Here is a 20,880-nt window from a genome sequence, read left to right as displayed (position 1 = left end):
TTTATAGAGAATCCACAAGCCGAGCACTGGGCGGCGATTACGCGTATTTTTTGCTATTTGCACAAAGCCTCATAGAATTTGTTTCCAGCCTGGCGACAAAGTCGACTTTCGGGTATATCCTGATGTACACTGGACAGGTGACCATACGGATCGCAAGGCTATGCTTTCATATTGATGGGCGGGCCAGTCATTTGGGAAAGCAGAAAGCAGTCAAGCGTGTCATTGTCAACCAGCGAAGCGGAGTACATAGCGTAGAGTTTGACGGTTCGAAGGGGCAAGTGGGTGCATCGTTTACTGTGTGAGATTCTACACGCGGCTGGTGAGTGTGAGGGTTATGATTTTCAGGTTAGATACAGTCCAATCCAACCGCGGTTTAACATTGTTTTTACTTTCTCCAGTTAAAGGTAATCACGGTATGTAAGCCACAATAGATGAATCACTTCCAAATTTTACTTCCTCTCCCTCAAGTGTCTTGGCCCAAATCAAAGACTCTTCAGCTCTCTTCTTTAGCCCTGGCCTGCGAATATCATAAATCTGATCAAAAGATGCTAAGACCTGCCATATCGATCAATTTAAAACTTATAAAATTGGGATTGCCTTGTTGCAGATTGTATATGAGTGCCCACTCTCGATCAAAACCTTCCATTTTCGAGATCACAGGCGCGAGGTGGCTTCGCTCTCTTGTATGCATGGACAATCACGTCGCTAGTATTCCAAACCTCAAACGTCAGAAGTCAAGGCCGAAGTGTCGTGTTGAGCAGACAATTTATGTGAAAAATGAATAAGGCAGCACTTTGCAAAGCACCAATCAGCTTAAATGTTTATTGCTGCAGTTTTTTCTTTGGTGACGTGACAAACAAAAAACTGCTGTACAATTACGTCATCTCTCACGTGATTGGTTAAATTGTCAAATTGTAGGATTTCTAGTTTCTGGTTGATGTATGCGGTCCTGACATTTTGAAATTCCCTCTATCAAACCCCAAGCGATCCTTCTCATCTTCTAACTATGGCTGATCACGTTGATAAGAAGCCACGAATTAGCGAGGATCTGTGCATTAATACAATTCGCATGCTTTCAGCTGATCAGCCGACAGCTGGAAAGTCTGGCCACCCTGGTGCTCCAATGGGTTGTGCCCCCATGGCTCATGTGCTTTTCGGCAAGATCATGAAATTTAATCCAAAGAATCCCAAGTGGAGCAATCGTGACCGTTTTGTATTGTCAAATGGCCATGCATGTGCACTTCAGTACAGCATGTTACATCTCACAGGTTACGATTTGCCTCTTGATGAGCTTAAGAAGTTTCGTCAGTGGGGCTCAAAAGCCCCGGGCCATCCTGAGAATTTTTGCACGTCTGGTGTTGAAGTATCAACTGGTCCACTTGGTCAAGGAATATCAAATGCTGTGGGTCTTGCCATGGCAGAGAAACACTTGGCCGCCGAGTTTAATAAAGATGGACTCAATATTGTCGATCACTATACGTACGTGATCTGTGGTGATGGATGTCTGCAAGAAGGAGTTTCATCAGAAACTTCGTCTTTGGCAGGACATTTGGGCTTAGGGAAGTTGATTGTATTGTATGATGATAACAAGATTACAATTGATGGTCATACAGACATCTCGTTCACGGAGGACGTGATGAAGCGCTATGAAGCGTATGGTTGGCATGTGCAGTACATTGAGGATGGAAATTATGACCACGCTGCGATTCATCATGCAATTGAGACGGCAAAAGGAGTGACTGACAAACCTTCGCTTATTAAGATTCATACAACCATTGGTCTTGGCTCTAAACTTGAAAATACCCACTCTGTTCATGGTGCACCTCTTAAACCCGAGGATTTGTCGGCTGCAAAGGAAAGATTTGGGTTCAGTGGATCGGATTCCTTCTTCGTACCCGAACAGGTTAAGAAATATTATGACAAGACTGTCGTGGGAGCCCAGCACGAGCAGAAATGGAATGATCTTATTGCCACGTATGCCAACAAGTATCCGAAGGATGCAGCTGAATTTACACGTCGTATGGAAGGAAAGTTGCCAGCCGACTGGAAATCGAAAATGCCCAAGTACACACCCGAAGACGCTACGAAAGCTACTCGCCAATACTCGGAGATTGCACTGAACGCGATCGCTACAGCTCTTCCTGAGATTGTTGGCGGTTCGGCTGATCTCACTCCGTCAAATCTGACTCATCTGTCCATGTCGGGTGACTTTCAAAAAAACACGCCGATTGGCCGTTATATTCGTTATGGTGTGCGTGAACATGGCATGGCTGCTATCTCGAACGGGCTGTTTGCCCACGGTGGTGTACGTCCGTTCTGTGCGACGTTTTACAACTTTATTGGATACGCTTTGGGTGCTGTGCGTTTGAGTGCGTTGTCACGCTTTGGGGTGATTTACATTGCAACGCACGATTCCATCTTTTTGGGTGAAGATGGTCCGACCCATCAACCGATTGAAATGAGTGCTTCATTGCGTGCTATGCCAAATATGTACGTCTACCGTCCTGCGGATGGTAATGAGACAATGGGTGCATACATTGCGGCTGTGGAAAACCAGCACAAGACGTCAGTGCTCGCATTGAGTCGTCAAGGTTTGCCGAATCTGGCCAACTCAACTGCTGAAGCTGTTGTTCAAGGAGGTTACATTATCGCTAATGTTGCACACGGTAAGGAAGTAGCAGAGTTGGAAGGCGAACCAGATTTGATTTTAGTTGCTACTGGCTCCGAAGTTTCGCTCTCGATCGATGCTGCCAAGTTGCTTGATGGATATAAGACACGCATTGTGTCGATGCCATGTCGTGATTTGTTTGATGAACAATCAATTGAGTACAAAAAAGAAATTCTTGGTGAAGGTATTCCCGTCATGAGTGTCGAAGCCGCTGCTACTTTTGGTTGGGCAACGTATTCGCACTCGCATTTTGGCCTCGACCGCTTTGGAGCATCGGCTACAATTGCACAGCTCCAAGATCATTTTGGTTTTAACCCGAACACTGTAGCTGATGAAGCCCGCAAGCTGGTCAAGTTTTACGGTGGCCGCTCGGCACCAAATCTCTTTGATCACCCTGCTCAACGTGTGCTTAAGGCTCTGGACCACTAAGCGAATAAAGTAGATAGCTGGTCGTATTTGCCTCGTCTTACTATAATCATTTTCTGATGAAAGTTAAGATTTCGTTTGTTTAACAAGTAACTGGAATTTAACTTGAGCTCCTGAGTTACCTTCGTCCTTGTTCTTGTGCTCTCAGTGACTTAATTCGCAGCTTTTAAAGCACAATCACTTGTGACAATGAATCCTGTAGGATCTTTGCTTTCTGACTGCAGCTCGTCTTCTACTGAAGAGCGTAAGAGTCGTTTAAAAGAGACCCGAACTTCTAACAGACTGTCGACTCGTCGAGAGCTTAAACATTCGATTGAAAAAAAATTTCGATTGCGTTACGCATCGTTGCAGCATGCGTACGAGCAACGACTTGAAGTGTTAGCTACACGGATGCAAGAAGCTGTCAATCAAGTGCATGAAGACGCCACCATTCACTGTTTAAAGGAAAATGCTTTGACCTCTGAGTATGCAAGTGCACGGTTGGGTGAGATTGTTCACGAGTGCTTTTTTGGAGATCGAGAACGTTATATCAAAGCTATGAGTGATCAGATTGCATGGCAAGCGAGTGATCTACGTGAAGCACAACAAAAGCTAAAGATATTGCAAAAGAGAGAGAACGATGCTCAGAAACAGTGGAAACTGGCACAACGAGACGCTGAGACACAACACGAGCATTTAGATGTGCGATTGAAGGAACTTCGAGTGCAAAAAGATCGAATTGATGATTATAAAAGTCAATGTAGAGCTATAGCTGAAGAACGAGATACAGCGAAACGTGAAGTTAAGAAGCTGAGGATAAGTGTGCAGACGATGGAGAAATTGCAGCAGCATAATCAAGCACTGGAAAACGAATTGCAGCAAGAAAAAGAGATTCAATTAGCTGTGAATGGTGAACTAGAAGAGAGTAGGAAGAGATTGCAAGAAGCGAAGAATGTGCGTTGTTTTTGATTGCGAAGCTTTGTGGATTGACGATAATGTTATGACTTTGTGTGTATGTAGGAGATAGAGTTGAGTAAACAGGTGAGTGAACAAGAATTAAGCCATTTAAAGCACTTGCTGATGCTGTCAGAGTCTAAAGCTCAAGATGTGGCTCAAACTTTGGAAAAATTACAAAGTGCAGAGTATCCAACGAAATTGGCACGTTTGGAGTCGGAACTTGCGCATCAACAGCAATTGACCAGACTCAATGAAAAAGATCATGATGACTTGAAAAGGAGGTATCAAGAATTTGGGATGCAGGTGGAGCAGTACATGAAAGAACAGACGCAAGAGAAAGCAACGCTGGTCTTGAAACGAGACGAACAGGTCAAAGAAGTACGTACTGAGCTGGAAGCTTTTAGACAGCAAGCACAAGGTGTGATAAAAACGAAGGAACAGGAGCTTACCCGGGCGATGGAGCTACTGTCTTTAAGACACGAAGCACTGGGGAAAGCCGAAAAGAGAATTCTGTCGCTTGAAGAATCTGTCAGAGTAACAAATGCTCAAGAGATAGAGATGAAGCTCCAACACAAAAAGTTTGCTGAAACTTTGGAAAAAGAGATTGAACAATGGCGACATGCGCTGGAAAAGGAACAGGAGAAAGTTACTAGTCTACAGAAGGTACTGGTTGAGACTCAAGACAAATACGAGCGCAAAATTGTGTCGATTCAGGACACACTGACTCAGCAAAATCGTCAAGATGTAAGCAAGAAAGAGTTGGAGGCTCGTTTACGCTGGCAGAATGAATTTGTTGCAAAGCAAGACGCTAGAATGGATGAACTTAAAAGAAAATGTGATCGTGCATTGGAGAAGCAGGAGGTAGAGCTGCGTCAAGCTCGGCAATTGGCGATGGAGTCTGCTAATAGCGCTGCTGCAAAGTGGGAGAGCGTAAAGTTTGCACAGAAAGAAGAAAAAGAACGTGATCAACGAAGACGCCTTGAGGATGCAGCTCGAGAAAAGGAACGTAAGGAAGATCAACGGGTGCTACAACTGGAACAAAAACGCATGCAGCAAGAGTTCGTCGAGCGCGAGAAGCATCTTTTGGAGCGGGAAAGAACGTTATTGGATAGAGAAATTCGCGAGGAGCATCGACGGGCTAAAGATGCGAAAAAATCGACAACAGCGTCGCCGGTATCTGTTCCACCTAATGTAGTCGTCTTGAATGTAAACTCCACGGAAGAAGAGAATAAAGCTACACGAGCTGATGAGAATGTAGAGCCTCGAATTGCTTTAAAACAATGTCACCAAAGTGAAAAGCTGTATCGACAGGAGCAGGAGAATGGCGAGCATTGTACCAGCATTTCCATGGCGCAACACTTGGCAGAGCTGCAGACAAAGGAAGCTCAAGCTGCATTGCGAGCGGAAGAAAGAGTACAAAAGTTGATGCACGAGTTTCAAGAGCGTAAAGAGTCGGAATTTCGGGCTGCAATGGTGAATGTGAGGAAGGGCATTCAGAAACTTGAGGTATCATTAGAAGAGGCCAAGACTGATAGAAAACGAGTAGAGGAGCAACTACTTAGCGAGCGTCAGGCTTTCGTAAGTCTCAAAAATGAATATGAAGAGTCGAAGGATGCAAAACGTACGATCGTTCAGAGGCTAGAGGAAGCAAATGAGAATGTTGGCAGGTTACGAAGTGTGGTGAAAGAACTGCAAGTTCAGTGTCATTCACTGGACGAGCAATGTCAAGCTGCAAATGTTCAGAAAGAAGAGGCTCAAGCTGCGTTTGCTAGTTCACAGAAAGTAAATGAACAGCTCCGTGAGCAACTTTCACGTCTGAATGAAGCGGCACTACAGCTTGAAAACTCTCTTGACACGTCGGTGGAATCAAGTGAGCAGTCCAAGAAAGAATTGCTAGACCAAATTGCGATACTGGAACATCGCATCAAGACTCGAGAAGAGCAGTTCAAAACGGAAGTGACTGCTATAGAGGAAAACAACACTCGTGAGTTACGGAACGTGTCTTTGCAATATGATACACAAGTCGATCAACTTCAGGTCACCATCAATACAATTCAATCAGACGCTTTGGAACAACAAACAAAGGCGAAGCAACTGGAAGTATCGATGCGTGAAGTCCAAGTTGAAAAGGATCTGTTACAGATCAAAGTTGAGACGATGAAGGCCGAGAGCTTAAAGCAAATGAAGGACTTTGCTGACCTGTCACGAATGCATAAGAACCTTACGGACTCAATCGATAAGCGACTGAAAACTGCAGGTGAGGCCTTGGAGAAGGAGCGAGATCAGCGCATTGCTATTGAAGAGCAAGCGTTTAAAACGAAAGTTGATTTACAAAAACATGTAAATAATTTGAGCAGCAGCCTTCGGCAGCTAAAAATCGAGTGTAATGAAGTGCGCAGGGGTGTTGGAAGTGAGATGAATGTTGGTTGGGTATACATAGAAAAAGAAATTGCTTTGGCATGTATTGAGTGGAAAAAGCGGTCGGATGATATGGTACAAGCGGCAGACGCAGTCTGGCGATTGAAAGTAGAACAGGAAAAACAGGAATGGAAACAGTGTCTTACTGAAAAAGACGAGCAGTTGAGTAAGTTACTGGCAAGTCAACGCGTAAGTGACCAGGCCAAGTATGATCAGATAGTTGATCGTCTTGAAACAAAGGCTCGAGAGCTAGAGGAAGCAACGAGACGGCTGATGGCTCAAAACGAGCTGAATACTGACCTAAATCGAACCATACAGACACTTGAGGAGGACAAAAGGATTAAAAATTTGGAGCTGACGCATTTGCAAGAACAATTGTCTACTGCACAGACTACTGCACAAAAAGAAATGCTAGAAAAGGACCAAGTGATTGCTCTTTTAGAAAATCAAAAGACAATGTGTGAAAACTATCGCGTCTTTTATGCTGCGCTTGCGAAGCAAACTGAGAAAGATCCTAGTGAGAAACTTTCAAATATGGATATTCAGAATGAAGATTCTACATGGAATCCTCGCCAACTTTCTGACGAGCTGACCCAATTAGCAACGCATCTTCAAGAATCACAAACTCAAGCGATTCAAAGAGCTATTGCCGAGGTGACTGCCAGCTCAGATCAAGGTGTCAGTGCTTCAATACTGTCCGAGTTGGATGCTGCAAAGAAGGCACTCGAGTTTATTTGGTGTGAATCTTCACCAAATGGTAATGACCGTGAATATGATGATAATCTTCCATGGTATATTCGTGTAGCAACAATAGTTGAGCGAGAGAGGGAAACAAACAGACAAATGACGTCGACAATTCAGCGCGATCTTGCAGCTAAAGAAACAGAGATGAACGAACTTAAAGATCGCAAGTCAAAGTGGGTAGAGGCAAACAACTTGCTTCGGTTTGAAAATGACACGGTGTTACGAGAGATGGAGCTACTGAGACAGACATTAGAGAAGCGAAAGGTCCAGGAACTTCACGAACTCCAAGTCGAGTACGATGCACGGATTGAACAACAGAAGCAGCACCATGACCGAGCGATTTTAAAATCCGAACAGGACAATGAGGTTCTTTGTTCATAGATTTTCTACACCATGATAAACAACTTAACAAACTTTATTCTTGCAGACTGCGATGAATCAATTGCGAGATACGTTGAAAGCAGAACGAAAAGCTTCAAATCATGTGAAAAATGAGCTCATTGAACTGGTAAATCAACTTGTGAAGCCAACCAAAGTTTTCACTTACTTATCATTTTGACTTCATTCCAGAAAATGATATTAGAGCGAACTGAAGAGGAATTAAAGGAATCACATCAAAAACTGAACAAGGAAACTGAAGAGCTTCGAGAAATAGTAGACTTTGTAAAAACGTGGATGCACACGTGTTCTACTCATAACAGCCTTGTGTTTTGTATAGGCAAACAAGTGGAAGCGGAAAGCGAAACTAGCCATAAAGAATACTGGAAGTGTGATTCAAGTGAAATCTCAAAAAATGCACATGTCAGCGTCGTCTTTTGGTACGGAAGAAGACTCAGATGCGTCGTATCGCATGATGCATCCAGATTTGCAACGTGCATCAAATGCTATGGCAGATTTATCAAATCTCATGGAACAGTCTCTTGTGAGCATTCGAAACGAGTCGACGTCACATTGTCGATAAACTCTATGTCATTACACGTCATACGTGTACAAAAATGTATTGATTCACTTTATTGTTGCAAAAGCTCTTGCTTCCAAAGAGCAAGCACGTCTCGCAGTTTTTGTTCCTGATCAATGACTGCCTTTTTCGCAGCAAGTTCACGCTGGCCGCTACCATTTGCTGTAACGATTACTTCGAAATCGTCTCCACTTGTATCATCAAAGTCATGTAGCTCAACGTGCCCTGAAATATCGCTGCTTTCCCATGCAAATTTGACTGAAAAATCGTAGCCACAACGTTTTTTACCGCGACTAAAAACAACCTACGAAATCATAGAATTCGTTCAATCTTCCGAAGCCTCTCAACTCAATACTATCACCATACTAACCTTAGCTTCCCCATCACATCGTTCAAAAGATGTCACCTTGATATCAAATCCTTGTGCTTCGTCTTCAACTCTAAACGAAGCCAAAATATGGAATTTAAGCCGCTCACGTGCCCATTCCGACTTGTCACGTTCCTCCCTAATTTCAAACCATAAAACCATTCACCAAGTCATTATTATGCTTCTATCTTTCTTAACCAATTACGTACCAAGTGCCTGCACTATTCCACACGGAACTTGAGTCATTATTTGGAACAGTAGCCACGACGTTATCAATTCGCATAGGAGTAAAGTCCTACAACCGACATGTTTTCATCATAATTCTTCTCTTTCTACTACAAAATTTACAGAACTACTTAATAAAAATACCTGTGATGTCTTAGCAATTGTTTTCATCCAGCCATGATAGCCATTATGGAGCTTCTCGTCGTCAGACATGCTCAACCTTTACTAGAATATTCGAAGATGTGACAATATATTGTATTGGACTACTTCTCGTTTTTGATTCGTTAATATTTTAAGTAGAGTATTAACCAATAAACGAATAGACACAAGTTCGATGACGGGTGTCTGGAGCGCCCACGTGACTAAGGAAGGACGAACGTACTACTACAATCGTAATACAAAACAAAGTGCATGGGAAAAACCTGCTGAATTTGATGGTGAAGAACCATGTAATAGTGGGAGTACACTCTCGTCGAAAAAAGCTGAATGGGAAGAACTTTGGGATCCAAAGAATGAACGTGCTTACTATTATAATCGTACAACTCGTAAAACTCAGTGGCAACGACCGGAAGGTGTAGAGATTAAACCACATAATGCACCAATCGAGAAACACAAGCATCATAAGAGTAAGAAGAATGAGCAGATGATGAAAGAAGAAGGTCATTTGAGTGAAACTTTGACTCCAAGTCTTGAGACTAGTACATTGAAACAAGAAGAAAAACAAGATGAGAGTATGATTTTGAGTAAAAAGAAAAAGAAAAAACATAAACGAGAGAAAGTCGAACATGTGGAGGTTGAGAATCAAGCAAAGCGACGTCGTCAAGATGAAAAGAGATTGATAATCTGGGATGATGAAAACCAAGAGACGGAGGTAGTGAAGAATATTGAAGAAAAAGATACAGAAGATGGTAAAGAAGCAACGAAATTATTACAAGAACTTTCGAAAACGGATGCAATTATGGAATCGAATGTATTAGCAGTGATTAATGGATTTTTAAGAGCTCATACCGAGTCGAATGGACCTGAACTTTTGGTGGAAAAACTATCATCATCGTATCGTGGACATGCACAGATGATTGGTCTTGTAGCTTCGTGGTTGGATCTCTTGCCTGTATCAACGACAGTGCTTGAAAAGAAAATGACGTTTGATGTGAATGAAGGAGCTGTGATTGCAAATAAAGGAGCGTCGTGGGATCCTGCTGAAGAAATTTTGTATCGACATATTAAAGACATTGTGAACGAAAATTACGATCCGAAACTTGTGTCAAATGTATTAAGTGGATCAACGATGGAGCCACAATGGCTCACTCAGATGCTGAGCGACCGAAAGTGGCGATTAATGTTAATTGAGCTAGCAGAAACACACAAGGTGAGATGATGATTAGAAATTGATTGGTAGCTGATTGGAAACTACTCACTTTTACTTTAGACATGCACGTTGTTACAGTATGCAATTCGACGGATCTCAGAAGCAGGTCATCATAAGGAAATCGCATCAATCACGAGTGCAAACGCTTTTTTTCCAGTATTTAATGGTGTTTTGGTGGACGCTTTTAGCCGAGTAATGTGCTTTAGTATGTTTTTATTGCTAAGAAATGAAGTACTAACAAACTATTGTTGTGATAGATACCTTTTGCTACAGAAGAAGAAGTAGTAGAAGATTTAGCAGCTTTAAAGAAGGTTTGCTGTCAATCTTCACACTCATACCTTTACGCTCAGGAATTACTCTGTTCGATGGATGACAAGTTATATTCAATTCAAAAAGATATGAAAGCTACTAGCAACGAGTATACACACATCCGTATGGTACGTTCGAAGCTCAATCGAGTTCATAGTGAGCTTCAGGAGACTGCTAGTGGTCGATTTGGTGCAAAGATCGTTCCATATCACATCTTACGTCGTCGGTATATTTATGACAAAAATTCCGAGTTTTGTGACGCAATCTTGTCAATAATCAAGACGAAAAAGTGTTCCGAATTAAGTGCACAAGCATTGGCTAAGGAGTATCAAATGTCCAAAGATCCACCTCCAGTAGCTCATCTACGAGATACAATGGTGCAGTAATAGACAGAGGAATATTTTGGGGATAGTATTGACTGGCATTGTATCCTTAGGTACTGTCGAGTTTATTGGATCGTTTGTTTAATCCATCGGACTTGATTACATCGGCATTTATACAAAATTGCGTCTTCCTTTTGGCTTATGCTGCTTCAACGAAAGATGAACGAAGTTTATTGCAAACAGGAGTTGAAGGTTCTTCGAAACAGGTTCAAGTTGATAATGAAAGTGTTGAGACTACAAAGAAAGCGTTAATTGAAGCTTCAGCAATATGCAAGTCGGATCACACACTGGGGTATAATGTGAGTATTACGCTGATTTATTCAAGTGGAATTTCTAATGATCTTATGTTGATAGATGAATCAATCAGGCGTAGTGGATAAACTCATTTCGGTCATGTCTGTTCCCGTTGTGTCAATGGGTGTGCTGCATTGGCTTGAAGTGATTCTCACATCACCAGGATTTTTTAGTAGCACACCTTTGCACATTTGCTTTCCTAGTCTACTTCGGATATTAAAGGAATCGATTAAGCTTCACAGTGCACAATGGCCAATTGCATTTGGTGTGCTAGTAACATCATTACGATTACATCCTGATATTAATCCAGTCAAAGCATTGGAATTGAAACGAGAGACACTTGGATGTATGGTGTTTATGATAACAAATGGTTACGTGTTGCCTGTTCTGGAGTTTATCTTTACAAATACGTTGGAGTTAGATCAAGCATTACTTCGGAATTTTATTACCATGTTGTTTGTGCGTATTGCACCACCATATTCTCAAAAATTTGCTTTGGCTTTGACACGAATTTTGACACATCCAAAGGTACAGACTGCCATTAAGACTTGTCCACGTGAGAGCAAGATGAAATTGCAAGGATTTGTGACGTATTGTGCCAAGAATTCAAACGTTTTGTCGTCAGATCAATTACAATCGCTGATTATTATGCAAGAAGGAAAGGATTAAGTGAAATGTTAGGATTATTGAATGTCTTATGTCGTTCTTGATAGCGGGAATATATAAACACCGATTCGTATTCTATTCTGCCTTCCGTCGGTATTTTATATTGATACCCTATAATAATAACCTACTGAGGTACCAAAAGTAACTTTTAGGAACAGAATGATCGTGGTGTAAGAGTAATAGTATAGTATAATTAGAGGCGGGTACTGGTATACTAAAATTGGGACAAGTATACCTAACGAGGTACCGTAACTATTAATACATAGATACAGAAGCTGCTTAAATATTATATTTGATGCTGTATTAAATGTACACGACCACATGGTCCACAAAGTGATACATATCATTTGTGCAAGGTTTAAGTTCTACAAACTGCAAATAATTCGTACCCCTCCTTAAAGTAACTTGGACCCAATTTAATCTGTAGTGAACCCATATTGTTCAGTGTCTAGTACAGCATATATCATCTGCTTAAGCTCCATCTGTGATATACCCAAAGGAAGATCTAGCCGATTAAAGCACGCATAGCTTCGTATAAATTCATCTGGTGCACCTATAATCCCACGAATTGTGAATCGACAGACTTTTCCATCATAACTCGTTAATCCTTGAAAACCTACAAGGGGTACACGTGAGCATCCAGTAGTAAATTGTAATAGACGTCGTCTATATTCATTTGGCATTTCTTGAACAATTTCCCAAAACCATCCAAGTGTTGGTGATCGTGCCATACTTTCGGCTACAATCGTATTTCTTTCCCAATCTTTGACATCAATCTCAGGTGATCCACACATTAAGTAATCAAGTTCTTCATAGTCAAATAACATCAATAATTGCTGTGGAATCACTTCATATATACCTTGAAGAAACACGTAGAGTTGATCAGCTACACTACGCAAGAGCAAATGTTGAAATTTCAATTCCAAGAATTCCTTCTTGTTACTATCAGTGACCACGATATTATGACCATTTGGAATGAGATCGACTGTGATAAGACCAAAGCCTTGACGTTCCATCACACTAAAGTCTAAGTCTAATGTCTCCACATTCTCATTCTCTAATATCCACATCATACTCTTGTATACATCCGAATCAAAGTACTTAACATCATCCATACTTAATGGAGTACCCAAAATAAGCTTAAGTAATGGAACACATAGATGGAAGTTAAGCACTGTACCTTCAAGTAGCGCTCGTCCTAGTAATCGTCCCGCTCCGTAAAGATAAATCAAATGTTCTTGACCATTATCATAACGAGAATTTGAATTCAAAAAGTATGCACAGTCTTCTCCATGAGTCATTTGAAACAATCCAGTTTTGGGATCCATGAAAAGTTCCGTCAGTATCATAAACCACTCGCGATGTAATCCACCAGCATCCACACCATTTTCTTCGAGAAATTTAATACGCATAGCTGAACGAATGTACTTTTCTTCAATACATGCTAAATGTTCCATTGACTCTTCAAACATATAATCTCTGTGAATTGACAATTTAAGATACTCGACTTCAGGTGGAATCAAAAGTGAAGCTGTCATTTTGACAAAGTAAGCATACTTTGACGGAAAATCCTTTGCTGCTAATTCAAGCATCTCACGACGACGTTCGACTCCTATGACTGAATTATCCTCGAAAACTTCTCCCGTAGCACGAACAGCAGCATTCCACTTTGTAGCTGGAAGAATGTCCATATTAGCTACTTGATTGAAAACTTTCGTCTTTATTGATTCAACGACTGTTGCTTCACTATTCACTGCAATTGGGCCAATAACTTGACCTGGTATCTTGATATTCTCATTCAACTTGGAAAATCGAATGACTTTTCCAATACAAACCGAAGTACTTCGTCTACTTTCATTATTCTGACGAAACCAAAACAAATTTCCTTCAATGTCCAAAGTTCGCGTCCATTCCTTGCGTTTCCTCGCACGAAGTTGACGTGCAGTAAAATATTGTGTGACTTCACATCTTTGATTCTTCATTTGCTCGTTTCTTTCAATACCAAAACGTTGAAACCTTCGTTTCTTACGATTCCGTACTTTCAAACCTTCTCCACAAAGTGAACAGAAATCCATAGCTTTAAAATTTTCAAACTTACATATGAAACAAATGTTAAATCCTTTGTCAGCCTCTTTGGTTGCTGTATCGAGACGATGGTCATTGCTTGAAATGAAACTGGTGTGTATAGAATGCGAGATCAAACACAACTGTAAGAAGAATTGAGATTAGCAGAAACTTACTTGCCGAGCAATGGCGCTGCTAGCTCATGAAGTCGTTGAGTATGCGTTTGAATCATCTTTTGTCGCATGAGATAGAAAGCAATCGCTATACAAGCTATAAAGATGATATTGACGATGATAGCAAGCATACTGCCTTCCATGATTATGAGGTCTGATCTTTTAGAAATGATTAGAAATACTTTTTACTTGATTACGGCACAAGTGCATCGATTACTAATATTATGCAAGTATTAGGTTTAACAATGCCAATATTTGCGACATGATCAAAAAGAAGTATTAGTCACATTAATTTTCACAGTTGAAATTTAGCTACATAAATTTCAACAATAGCCACTTGTAAAATAGATAATTTGTAAAATAACCACGATATTGCATGGATCGAGTTAGTACACAAGAGTAAAGGCATTACAGAGAACGTTGAATGGAATATTGCGTGAACGCGACGCGTGAAGTGACTAAAACGATCTCGGAGAAATGTCACGTCAGTTCTCTCCACCATAATTATCTTCTTTACTGATGAATTGTGATTTGAATTTAGGTATTAAACAAGATGCTCAAAGCGTCGCGTGTCAAACTTCATAGTGCTCAAAAGATTGCACACGACTCAGTGTTTGTACAAATGCCGGTTGATAGTCTTGACATTTTTTTTCATGATAATTGTGAAACTATTGATCAAATATTACAATACATAGCTTCTCCAAGAAATGAATCGCGTATTTGAACAGCTTCAAAGTACAACTGTAGATCCTGGCATGGTTGCTGATGAACAAGACAAGACACTTTATGATTTTATTGATGCGGAAACAGTTCGATCGTTACAACAGGATGCATTTGAACAAACAAAAGAGTGTGTTATGAATTTATTGATAATATATTGATACTACTTACAAATTTTTTGCATGGAATTGAGCAGAATAGAAGAATTACTGACTACGCATCAACATGCTATTGCAAGAATTGCTATCATTTATGACTTTTTCACAACATTTGAAAAGACTCATGAGACCGACTTGAAAGCATTAAGTGGTGACTATCGAGAACTTGCATTGATAAAGTAAGAAATTCTATCGATGATCTTTTATCGATTTGACTTTGGTTATTGTAGTGACGACAAGATCAAATCGATTGAGGAATTCTATACTATAGCAGTATGTTGTGGTTATAACTCTGGGATACTTTTGATTACCAATTTATTGTATGAAGGTCAGCTTTTTTGTCGACATGGAACAATGTGACCGCTTCTTATTGCAATATTTTTCAACAATTAATGATATTTACCCACAGTACGTTAGATGAAGATTTGAATGACAAATGATTTGTTGACTAATTTGTGATGATCTTCTTTAAAGCTACGAAATGATATTCGCTGATGTGCATTTGTTATTCGAAGAACTTCGTAGTCTTCGCGACTTTTATCTTCAATTTCTAGCATCCTATCAGTCTGTTGGAATCGAAATGCAACGACGTAAACAATACGAGACGAAAGTTCGGCACTTTGTACGTCATTTATACTTGGGACTTTTAAATCAGACGTATTTTTACTTGGTGGTGGTCACTTTTAGATTGAAGAGACTCAAGCAAAACTCGCTTTGTTAGAACAAGATGAATTTGTCTTACGTAGCACATTTTGTGCGGAACATGGACGCTACTTGCCTTCTACTCTATGTCCCGAGATTCACGTATGATGAATTAGAATAGTTTAAATTGTCTTTACCAACACACGTCCGCTTGCTATTCTTTAGGACGCACCGGACAAATATACTGTCGTCCATGATGGTAATTCCAAGAGTAAGATTGATCGCAAGGAGACACAATCAGCTGAAACAGCTTAAAAATAAAGTGAAGCATGTGTCTTCGTTTGAATGAAATATACACATTTTTTACTAGATGCAGCAGACATTACTATAGCATCTCAAGATTCGTCTAAAACGTCAAAGTGGGTCGATTATTTCTTGTCATGTGACTTGATCGACTTGGTTGGCTTGTTTAAGTGTGTCTTGACAATTGTGCCTGCTTTCGCATGGGCTACAGCTGCTTCAAAAGGCGATGATGTCGTGATCATAGCGGACTCAAGACGCTGAACTTCTCTCACGGGAATATTAAGAGCACGTTTAACAGCGTTGAGCCGCATCACTGCTGTCTGCATTAGCGTGAAAGTATTTGATGTCACCCAATAAACGAAGATCCCCTATTGCACTTCAGATTAGAACAACGACTCATTTGCTTGTGAGAAATTGCGTACCGATTGAAAGTTCATAGTGAGTGGAATCATTAACAATGCAAAGCATCTCATGCCGAATTTCATCTTGTCTGCCATCTCACTAGACATTGCATCTCCACCAAGCTCGACAGATGCCACCATTAAAGCCGAGGAAATGACGGGTAATGTCATTGTTGGATCAGCAGCGGATAGATCCGAGACCCACCCCACACCCTCATGAGCGTACTCGGGAAAGTATTTAGAAATATCCTGTAGACCCCAAAAGAATCCTAGAAAAACAGGGATCTATAATTTAAAAACATTATATCATTAGCATGATCTACAGTTTGAAACTACGAATCCTTACCTGTGATAGCGGTGTGAGCACACTTTTAAACGGATTGACGTCATGTTTTTTCATCAGCGCTCGATATTTTTTTTGAAATTCTTTCGCCGTTTGAGGATCTCTCGTTGGATTCGCATCCATCTCCTCTCGGAGTTTTTCCATATCAGGTTGAAATAGTTTCATCTTGGCTGCATTTCGCATCTACCTCATTGATACCAAGCAATAATGAGTACATTCTGTCCAATGCCAATTGAAATATTACTGCAATATCGACGCACTCACTGAAATAACAGTCATGGGAAAGAAAGCGGTACGAACAGCAACCGTAGTGGCAATAATTGTCGCCCACCACGGTAGTCCTGTCGTCGTGTGAATTAAATCAAGCGAACGTATTGCCAAATCAGACAGTGAATATCCTTAAGTAGTGTGTAGAATCTCGTCAATCCTTTATTGTCAATCATTCCATTCATTACCTTACCAAGGTCAGATACAGAAGCAAAGTCGACTGCACCTATAATACAAATACATTTAATCGTCACTTTTCTTGTGTTTTAAAGCCTTGCTGACTATCATAACGTACTTGAAGCATTATCTACCGACTGCAACGTAGTGTTGATTGCTTCTTCGGAGGGTGAACCAGCGACAATTCGATCTTCATTGAACAAACTGCAAGTAAAATATACTCAGCTACATCAAGTCTTTATTACTGAGTCATTTTTCTAGCAATAAATTTACCTCGTAATTGGTCTGGATGAGAAGAATCGACTACTAGTAGGTCTCGTAGGAGTGAATTGCACATGCATATGTTTTATTCTAGCAGCTTGAGAGCTTTAATCGTGAAAACAAAGCAAGCAGTGCATAAATAATCAATTCAATCCATCAGAATGATGGTATACAAGCAAATCACATACCGGATTGCGACCGACCGCGCCATTACCTTTGCAGGCTGCATTCGATACATTAGATGAATTTCTGTGGATGATATTGCATCACCTCTTTATAATGACATTACTCAAATTTTTCAATTCACAATATTCTTCAAAATATTCTACTTAATGTCACTACTTTGTAGTTGTTCTTAAGTGTATGTGATTACTAGTGAGTACGAGAATAGTCTCATTATCGACGATCTGTAGTCCGTAAAGTTGCTCATCACCAAGCTCAATTACGTGCTGCTGGCGTGTGTCGGACTTGTGCTCTTTGTTTGAGTGAGTACCTTGATACACATATACACGACGTTGAAATTCACCAATGCACGCAAGTGATCCTGACGAATGAAATGTCATTATTTTCTTCTCTTGTTTTGATGCTTGAACAAAACCAAAGGCGGGTAATGTAGTTGTGTGCTTTAGTATTAATCGATTTGACGCTATTTCTAGCTCAAAGATTAGACCATGGACATCGTATCTGAATAAAAGTGCTGCCTTCATATCACTTGAACTTGCTACACAAGTGCTTGGACACAGAAATTGAAAATTTGTACAATCAACGATAAGCTGTTCTTGTACCACTTTCTCCTTCAAGTTGACGAGCACTAGACACGCCTTTGCATTTGGGTCTCCATTATCACATTCCTCATAACCACTCAGAATAGAGTCAGCATTAGGCACCTCGAGTGGTCGGTCTCGCTGCAACTTGATGTCTTCTTGACGACTGCATGTCGAGATCTCAGATGCATTGGGTAGAGGCTCATCGACAGAGCTAAAAGGTATGTTGGACTTTTGGAACCGCTCACTAAGCGGTTTATTAAAGTCAAGTGATGCCAGATCACGAAAGTCCTTAGGTCTTGAGATCTCACCATGAAAACCAATTCCACTTCGTGGAATTTTAGACAAAAGCATAGTCATCTCTTCATCGTCTACTGCATCCTCATCGGGAAGACGCTTTTGTGGCAATGCTTTACTTGTCATTGAAGTTGTTTCTATCTCTCGAGTCGGCATTTTTAACGTTGATACAAGGAATTGATATGTTCCATGAAGTAGCAAAACCACATCATGATCATTAAACGAAACGCATGTTGGCAGCTTTGAGACTATGGTGATTGCTGTCACTGTATATTGCAGCTCAGCAAACACATTTTTAGTTGTCGTACTAAGCTCAGCGAATTGTAAAGCCAAATCAATTGTCGAAACTCGGAACGCACCATCATCTTGGTTCTCTAAAAGAGATTCAGCGACGACAATATGGACCTTTCTATTCGATTCGTCATAAAATGCTCCTAACACGAGCAGTGGAACAACTCCGTAGGGTGCAAATGAATATAATTCATTCCACTTTGCCCCATACTCGTTATTTGTAGCCTTTACAATATGCAGCGTCCCGTTTCCATCACAATACACAATTATTCCAGTCCCAGCCACCTGCACCGAAACATTTTCCTGCCTTGTTGTCAACTTTGGAAAGCTACAAATCGTATCAATCTTCAAGCCATCCGTGTGATGGTCGATAATTTGTACAAGCTCGAACTCTGCGTTTACAAAATACAAAACTTTTGCTGCAAAGTGTCGACTTAGAAATGGATCTGCCGTTAGCGCATTGTAGTACACACGTGATTCCCACTGTGCCTTGCGCATTTTCTGATCTACATTAAGTAAAGGCAATGCCGCTACTGGTAATTCGATTGTGTGCTTGGTGACTCCATCCGTAGCCAATACATAGCGGTCAAAGTTCTTGTCGATAAGCGAGCGATCAACTTTCATTGGGATATTGCAAATTTTAACTATACAAAAAAATTGAAATTTATGAGCGACGGAATTTTAGTTTTGATATACAAAAAATTGTAAAGCTCGACAATTAAGAACGAGCTATGTCATTGTTATCTGGCCAACCTCACTCCACTATTGAATTACTATGCACCTCGATAAACACATCGAGTTTCCGCGATTAAATGATGATGATCAAGTCAAACAATCACATCAAGAATGATTGAAAGCCTAAGACGCATATGTAAGGAATCAACTGATAGTATTTGTCCACACTGCATCGGGGCTGCGATAGCTCTTTGCGTAGAGGAAGCTTACTAAAATTTTCGACCTTCGTTCTATATCAGAACCAGTACAAGTGTAGCAGATCGCCTCCAAGAGCACCAAAAATCTTAAGCTAGGCAAATACACTCTTCCGTCCAAAATTGAAGCTGTATTTATTTGTTTTATTTGCGGCAGAATCTCCTATATCTAAAACCTAATTGACTACCGACAGTCGCGCCACATAGTGGCTTCTTGTTACGGTAAAGCCTCACCATTGTGTGATTACACCGACATGTGTAATCCACACCTTTGCACGGTCTAACCATCTTGTGTGACCCATCCTTGCATACCAGGGTACGCGTAACCCTGTTACACACACTGATTTGCTTTTCTAACGATTTTTTTCTAGCAAAAAATATTTTCTCCGCTAACAATCACGCAGTTTGGCAACAGGCTGTCGTGCATCTCGCACAGGGGAAGCTTGCTTTCATACGGGTTTGCGTTTACTATCGAACAGAAGATAGGGCCGTGCGCACCACAACCGAGATCCCCTCAAATATAGTTGGTTTTCTACGATTCTGAGAGTGATGAATAGTTAGAATTAATGACAGCTTTAATATATATCATAAGAATGAACCGATGAACCTCTCTGTTTCGGAATCCCATCACTCTCATCCGACCAAGAAAATTAACGATACAACATCAGTGTTTCATATGAATATCCTTGTGAGTTTCGTTCTACAATTGTGTTTTGTATCCGACACCAAAATACGGGACGTACTCAACCATCGCGCAAAGTTAGCACACTACGAGCACCCACTGCGCTCATTGCGCCTACCAGTGACTTCTCGCACAGGCGTAATTCACATCGCGAATTTTCTACAAAGCTCGCTGGCATGACTTGACGAGCGAATAAGAAATGCTCAGCCTACGCGCAAACGACCTACAAATCACACTTGTTGAGGTAATCGAGGTGCCCCCCAATAAGAAAGGTCACAGTGAAAATCCGAAATCTTTGTTCCCATTACGAGCCAAACGACAAAGCCATAACCCGTCTACGAGAAATTTCTCAAGTATTCTTAGCGCCACGTCACATTTTGCGCGAGCTTGTTCCCTGTGGCGGGGGGTATACGACTTCCCTCCACAAAATACATAATGATGCATTTCGCAACCAATGAACTAGAGATGAATCAGCGAGACGAATTTATACAATTACAAGCGCGAGAGTCGCTGTGATAATCACAGACCAAATAACGTCGTGATTTTTAGACTATACGTTGAAGTTACTCACTGCGCAGGAGCAAAGCCTTTACAAACGTATACGTACGAGACCTTTAAACCAAGAGCGAAACGAACGCTAACAGC

At 40.9% G+C, this 20,880-nt stretch overlaps 7 protein-coding genes across 7 annotated transcripts; 4 read left to right on the top strand and 3 right to left on the bottom strand.

Annotated features, from left to right (window-relative positions):
* Positions 1-1,006: 1,006 nt before the first annotated feature.
* Positions 1,007-3,097, top strand: PHALS_01996 (transketolase; the record flags this gene model as incomplete). Its single annotated transcript, XM_024716491.1, has 1 exon — positions 1,007-3,097. The coding sequence occupies one exon, from the start codon at positions 1,007-1,009 to the stop codon at positions 3,095-3,097; it is 2,091 nt and encodes a 696-aa protein (XP_024582084.1).
* Positions 3,098-3,283: 186 nt separating this feature from the next.
* Positions 3,284-8,153, top strand: PHALS_01995 (uncharacterized protein; the record flags this gene model as incomplete). The annotated part of the gene is made up of 5 exons (XM_024716489.1): positions 3,284-4,027; positions 4,094-7,558; positions 7,620-7,700; positions 7,763-7,846; positions 7,911-8,153. 5 exons carry the CDS (start codon positions 3,284-3,286, stop codon positions 8,151-8,153), a joined length of 4,617 nt encoding a protein of 1,538 aa, XP_024582083.1.
* A 49-nt stretch (positions 8,154-8,202) lies between these two features.
* PHALS_01994 (hypothetical protein F443_01076) lies at positions 8,203-8,955 on the bottom strand (the record flags this gene model as incomplete). Its single annotated transcript, XM_024716488.1, has 4 exons — positions 8,203-8,454; positions 8,521-8,656; positions 8,727-8,812; positions 8,887-8,955. The coding sequence occupies 4 exons, from the start codon at positions 8,953-8,955 to the stop codon at positions 8,203-8,205; spliced, it is 543 nt and encodes a 180-aa protein (XP_024582082.1).
* Positions 8,956-9,076: 121 nt separating this feature from the next.
* Positions 9,077-11,766, top strand: PHALS_01993 (th1 family protein; the record flags this gene model as incomplete). Its single annotated transcript, XM_024716487.1, has 5 exons — positions 9,077-10,111; positions 10,172-10,303; positions 10,369-10,797; positions 10,857-11,102; positions 11,158-11,766. 5 exons carry the CDS (start codon positions 9,077-9,079, stop codon positions 11,764-11,766), a joined length of 2,451 nt encoding a protein of 816 aa, XP_024582081.1.
* Positions 11,767-12,179: 413 nt separating this feature from the next.
* On the bottom strand, positions 12,180-13,838 carry PHALS_01992 (hect e3 ubiquitin; the record flags this gene model as incomplete). Its single annotated transcript, XM_024716486.1, has 1 exon — positions 12,180-13,838. The coding sequence occupies one exon, from the start codon at positions 13,836-13,838 to the stop codon at positions 12,180-12,182; it is 1,659 nt and encodes a 552-aa protein (XP_024582080.1).
* Positions 13,839-14,424: 586 nt separating this feature from the next.
* PHALS_01991 (hypothetical protein F443_01062) lies at positions 14,425-15,835 on the top strand (the record flags this gene model as incomplete). Its single annotated transcript, XM_024716485.1, has 9 exons — positions 14,425-14,484; positions 14,542-14,628; positions 14,696-14,850; positions 14,917-15,057; positions 15,109-15,151; positions 15,207-15,286; positions 15,353-15,500; positions 15,566-15,682; positions 15,746-15,835. The coding sequence occupies 9 exons, from the start codon at positions 14,425-14,427 to the stop codon at positions 15,833-15,835; spliced, it is 921 nt and encodes a 306-aa protein (XP_024582079.1).
* A 113-nt stretch (positions 15,836-15,948) lies between these two features.
* PHALS_01990 (mitochondrial inner membrane protein oxa1) lies at positions 15,949-19,248 on the bottom strand (the record flags this gene model as incomplete). Its single annotated transcript, XM_024716484.1, has 9 exons — positions 15,949-16,191; positions 16,246-16,509; positions 16,571-16,750; positions 16,832-16,965; positions 17,028-17,060; positions 17,130-17,215; positions 17,285-17,377; positions 17,461-17,495; positions 17,656-19,248. 9 exons carry the CDS (start codon positions 19,246-19,248, stop codon positions 15,949-15,951), a joined length of 2,661 nt encoding a protein of 886 aa, XP_024582078.1.
* Between the last annotated feature and the right edge of the window lie 1,632 nt (positions 19,249-20,880).

This window comes from Plasmopara halstedii (assembly GCF_900000015.1).
Source record: "Plasmopara halstedii genome assembly, contig: Scaffold_1651, whole genome shotgun sequence".
In the NCBI taxonomy this organism is placed as follows: Eukaryota; Oomycota; class Peronosporomycetes; order Peronosporales; family Peronosporaceae; genus Plasmopara; species Plasmopara halstedii.
The sequence above is the reverse complement of the archived record's forward strand: the minus strand, read 5'-3'. Positions and strand labels throughout refer to the sequence as shown.